The sequence below is a fragment of the Pyrus communis genome, chromosome 13, assembly GCF_963583255.1.
Source record: "Pyrus communis chromosome 13, drPyrComm1.1, whole genome shotgun sequence".
NCBI lineage: Eukaryota > Viridiplantae > Streptophyta > Magnoliopsida > Rosales > Rosaceae > Pyrus > Pyrus communis.
The window spans coordinates 1,591,242-1,596,778 of record NC_084815.1 but is presented as its reverse complement, the minus strand read 5'-3'; the positions used below and the strand labels follow the sequence as shown (position 1 = coordinate 1,596,778).

Below are 5,537 nucleotides of genomic sequence, written 5' to 3'. Positions count from 1 at the left end.
TTTTGTTACTTCTATAAAAAAAATCAGTAGAAAATGTTAACGTAGCTTAACCATGATCACAAAAATAAAAAGAAATGAGAAAGGTATGAGATAGGAACCGCAGACAATCCAAGTCCCAAAAGAAAAGCAAGACTAGGCTTGCTTTTTTGCTTTTTTGACATTGGGAGCATTTAGCTTGAGAAGCTATTGGATGAAAAGTGATGTCTTGGGATATGCTTGCCGAGTGAGAGGGCAGGCATCAGAGAAGCATCCAAATAGAGGATTTGGATTGTCTGTCCTTCCCATCTTATACCTTTCTCATCTTCTTTTATTTTTGTGGTCACGATTAAGCCACGTTAACATTTTATATTGATTTTTTTATATAGAAATAATAAAACAAAAAGCAATAGAAATATAAAATATTGACGTAACTTAACCGTGATCACATAATATAAGAGGGGATGAAGAGAGCAGACAATCCAAGACCTTTCTTTTGTAGCACTCCACATGGTTTGCATCCTTCAACGCGACCCACCGAAAGCAGACACACGGTTCAATTGTTGCCATATTATATGGTCCAATCACAACAGGTCCGGAATCTGGACACCCTCATCTCATTTGACAAAAGCATTAGGTATTTAGGTTTCTTGAAGAACCCTTAATCATCAAGTATGTCAAGTGAGGGAAAGGATAATGAAACCATCAAATTTTCCCAGAGTGTATTGATGTAAAGCTGGAAGAATATTTATTGAAAACACACCAAATACAAGACTAGTTGAAACTTTCATTTGGAAAAACGGGGGAAATACAAAGCAAACAGAAATAAACGAGTGACGGTTGGATACGTTTTCAACTCGCACTCAGTCAGGCCAAACTCATATTGCAAGAAGTAGAAATCCCTAAACAAACTTACGACATAAGTATAAGATGTCATCTGCCGGTAACCGGAATCCGGAGAAGGGCCAACATGCATCAACATTAATCTTTTGATTATTTTTTTTGAAGGTAGCTCAAGATGGCCATAATCGTTTGAATCCCAGCAAGAAGAAGAACGGTGAAGGCAGTTAAAACTGTAATGAAGGACCATGGCCTGCTAAAATATGTTCGCATGAAAGTTGCCCAATGGCTGCTGTAATAGGCCTCTACATCTCTGAACTGCTTGGAGAGGTAGCAATCTCTTATGTTGAACACAACTTTTTCCCCTAACTTTGTGATCATCTCAGCTACATTTTGATCGTTCAGTGAGAAGCCGGTGATTATCCCATCAACACAGAGGAGTGTGACGTCCCTAGTTGAATTGATGAGCCTGCTCATGAAGGCAATATAAGCGGTGAAGTGCTGAGATGTGTACTGGTGGCATCGTTCGAAGGCCATGCAATTGATGAAGACAACAATGGCGAGGTCATTGATGGTTATGGGTGGAATTTGGAGTACCCCATTTTGGAAGTCAACATCTAAAAGGTTCTCTGCATCTCTGTGTGGCCTAAACTTGACACTGGAGGGTCTTAGTTGTGTGGTACATTGGATTGACTCAGAAGATGGACGGTACCTTTGGTCAGGGGCACGATCATTATCATCTGGAGTCCTTGAGGAAGGTAGAAACCTAGAGAAGTAAATGAGTGGTATGGCTGGGAGTAGGGCCACTAGACATAGTACATCTAACGTATGCTTAAACCATGAATTCTGAGGCAAAGGATCGATCCTAGTTTCGCGTTGGGTAGGAAGGGTCCTAGTTTCGCGTGGGGTAGAAAGGAAACTTAAGTGAAACAAGTCAAGCAAGTGCTTAGCCCCTTTTAGCTTGCTTGTCCTTTTAAGGACTTCGCTAGGCCTAGGCAATGAATGATTGAAGAACTGAAGCGCAAGCATGGCTAGAGCTTGTTCAGTCCCCAAGTTTGAGATCTCAAATAGTTTTTCAAGGACGACGAAAGGGAGTTGGTTTTGAAGCTTGAGGAGGTCTCTTGTAACAACTGGAATCAACCATGGCCTCTCTAAGATAGAGTGGTAATAATTAAATTCGTCGGCAGTATTCATTTCTCGAAAAAGCTCGATGATAAAGCAACCATCAAGCACCATCATTTGAACAAAGTCAGAGCTTGACATGGATATCACCTCAGAATAGCAGTTTCTTGTTCTCTCCTCTAACTCTTTCATGGCCTTGTAGTATTTGCCCAGCAGATCATCAAGCCTTAGGCGATCACCAAGTCTTGAAGTTTTGGTTTCAACTTGTTGTTGTTTTCTTATTAAACTGCTGCAACGGCAGCATGGTTTATACACATTTTACATACACGTATGCACACATACGCATGCAATAAACAAATGCAATACAGGGTGTTGTGCTTGCTGTCCATGATGCAGCAACTAGAGAAAAATAAGCAGCAAACCATGTGGTGTCTAGCTGTCAAGGAATATACAACATTCCTTTTCACGTGCAATATTCCCTTCCATACTGTCCATATTGTACTGTCCATACTGTCAATACTCCCCCTCAAGCTGGATCAAGGGGGTTGATTGATCAAGCTTGAACAATAACCGTTGAAACTGTGTAAAATCGAGAGCTTTCGTGAAAAGGTCCGCAAGTTGATCATGACTTCTAGTGTACACAGTTTCGATGACTTTGGATTGAACTTGAGTGCGGATGAAGTGGCAGTCAACTTCAATGTGTTTAGTCTGTTCATGGAAGACAGGATTGGATGCAATATGCATTGCAGCCTGGTTGTCACAGAATAAGGACATGGGTTCCTTGCTGGTGAAGCCAAGATCAAGAAGGAGACTCTTCAACCAGATGAGTTCAGAAGCTGTTGCTGCCATGGCCCGATATTCAGCTTCAGCACTGGACCGTGCAACCACTGTTTGTTTTTTACTTTTCCAGGTGACAAGGTTTCCACCTACAAAGGTATAAAAACCTGTGGTGGATTTTCGATCAAGGGAATTACCAGCCCAGTCAGCATCGGTATAGGCCAGAATGTTATTAGACTCATTTTTCTGCATGAGTATGCCTCTGCCGATCGAACCCTTAAGATATCGGAGTATTCTCTTGACAATTTCCCAATGAACCAATGTAGCAGAATGCATAAACTGACTGATAAGGCTAACGGAGTAAACAATATCAGGCCTTGTGATAGTGAGGTAAATGAGTTTCCCAACCATGCGTTGATACACATTAGGATTTGATAGGGGTTTACCTGGAGCATCCAATTGAAGTTTGCTAGCAAGTGGGGTGCGAGCAGGTTTGCAGTTGACCATATGTACTTCTTTAAGAAGGTCAAGAACATACCTCCTTTGATTCAAGAATAAACCCTTGGAAGAGGTAGCCATCTCAATTCCCAGAAAATATTTCAAGGTTCCCAAGTCTTTAATGGCAAACTGTTGGTGAAGCGACCTTTTAAGAGCCTCGAGTTCATCCATGTTGTCCCCCGTGATGATAAGGTCGTCAACATATATAAGAACTATGAGCTTTCCTTGGACACCACTTCGAACAAAGAGAGAGGAGTCAGCATGACTCCTTTTGAACCCTGCCACTTCAAGAACGGAGCTCAGTTTGGCGTACCAAGCTCGAGGAGACTGTTTAAGTCCATATATAGCTTTATGAAGCTTGCAGACTTTGGTAGGTTCTTGTTCTTGAGGGTGTCCTGTAGGTAGCTTCATGTACACCTCTTCTTGAAGCTCACCGTGAAGAAATGCGTTTTTAACATCCATTTGAAACAAGGGCCAGTCGTGGTTGACTGCTACTGATAACAACATCCTTACGTGTTCATTTTGGCGACGGGAGCAAAAGTCTCCTTGTAATCAATACCGTAGGTTTGAGTGAACCCCCGTGCAACCAATCGTGCCTTGTGTCTTTCAATGGTACCATTGGAATTGAATTTGGTCTTGTAAATCCATCTACTCCCTACGGCTTTCTTCCCTTTGGGAAGGTCTACCACACTCCAGGTTTGATTTTCGTTCAGTGCTTTGAGCTCATTATGCATGGCTTCTCTCCACACGGGCATACATACTGCTTCTTGAAAGTTTTTAGGCTCAACATTATTTGTCACCTGACTTAGGAATGATGCATGAGATGCTGACAGTTTGTGATAAGTAAGAGCTTCAGAAATGGGATGCCTTGCACTGTAAGTGATGTACTCTTGTAGCCGTAGAGGAGGATTGCGATCGCGAGTTGGGTTCCTTTTTGGTGCTGCTACAATTGGTTGTGTGGCAACAACTGGTGCTGGGGCACGAGGTATATCTTCACTGACCATCTCATCAACTGGGGAATCACTTATAGGGTGGTATGGGGGGTGTCTGTATGGATTTCAGCAAGAGCTCGTAGTGGAAAAATATCCATTAGACTCTCCCCCTGAGAACTATTCGGGGAGTGATTGTTGAAGAAAGGAACGAGTTCATCAAACCGTACATCCCTAGAGACAACCAGCTTCCCAGTGTGTGGGTTATAACATTTGTATCCCTTTTGAGAACTCGAGTACCCCATAAACACACACTTGATAGCTCGAGGTTCGAGTTTATCACGATGATTTGCTTGAACGTGAACATAACAAGTGCATCCAAAAATCCTGAAATGAGTTAAATCAGCAGTTCTTCCCTTCATAACTTCAAAAGGTGATTTGGAATTCAGGACACGAGTGGGAAGTCTGTTAATGATATAGGCTGCAGTGAGGAGTGCTTGGGACCAGAATCTCTTGGGAACTTGCATCTGAAACATAAGAGACCTAGTTTTCTCCAATAAATCCCTATTCTTGCGTTCGGCAACACCATTTTGTTGTGGTGTACCCACACAACTAGTTTGATGCAAGATACCATGACTGCTCAAGTAGTTTGACAGATTATTGGAGGTATACTCGGTGCCATTATCTGACCGTAAGGTATATATTTTTTAGGAGAATTGGTTGGTTATTAGCTTATGAAAGTCTTGAAAAGCTGTAAAAAAATTCACTTTTAGACTTTAAGAGATATAACCAGGTAACCCTAGAGTAGTCATCTATGAATGTAACAAAATACTTGTACCCATCAAATGACTCAACACGGGAAGGTCCCCAAATATCTGAGTGTACAACTTCAAAGAGTTTACTGGTTCTAGATTTAGAGGGTACAAAAGGTAGCCTAGTGGCTTTTGACATTTGAAAGATCTCACACTCATGTGTGTTGGTACAATAATTTGGAAATAATTTAGACATTACTGGTTCGGAGGGATGAGCGAGGCGTTGGTGCCAAAGTTGATGCTTCTGGACATGGCTTAGGGTGGCAATGGGTTCCTTAATTTGATTGAACTCCTTTGAGATGTAGTACAGACCATTTAAGAAAAAACCCTCACCAATCTTCTTCTGAGTGACTCGATCCTGAAACACAACTGTGTGAGGAGAAAAAATAGCAAGACAGTTCAAAGTATGTGTGATGTTTCCTATGGACAGAAGCTGAAATGGAAATGAGGGTACATATAGTGCCGTAGACTCTACATCACTCCCCATCAATGTAATTTTTCCTTTTCCTAGGACTGGTTCCCCTTTCCCATTCGCTACAGACACATGAGTAGGATTAGGTAATTTTTGAAACTCATGTAGACA

General features: G+C 41.8%; 1 protein-coding gene across 1 annotated transcript; it reads right to left on the bottom strand.

The window, feature by feature from the left end:
- Positions 1-743: 743 nt before the first annotated feature.
- On the bottom strand, positions 744-2,173 carry LOC137713778 (UPF0481 protein At3g47200-like). The gene has a single exon (XM_068453129.1). The coding sequence runs from the start codon at positions 2,128-2,130 to the stop codon at positions 970-972; it is 1,161 nt and encodes a 386-aa protein (XP_068309230.1). The 5' UTR covers positions 2,131-2,173; the 3' UTR covers positions 744-969.
- Positions 2,174-5,537: the final 3,364 nt, after the last annotated feature.

Excerpts from the sequence above, each read along its gene's own strand:
- LOC137713778 (XM_068453129.1), bottom strand. The coding sequence starts at position 2,130 with ATGAAAGAGTTAGAGGAGAGAACAAGAAACTGCTATTCTGAGGTGATA.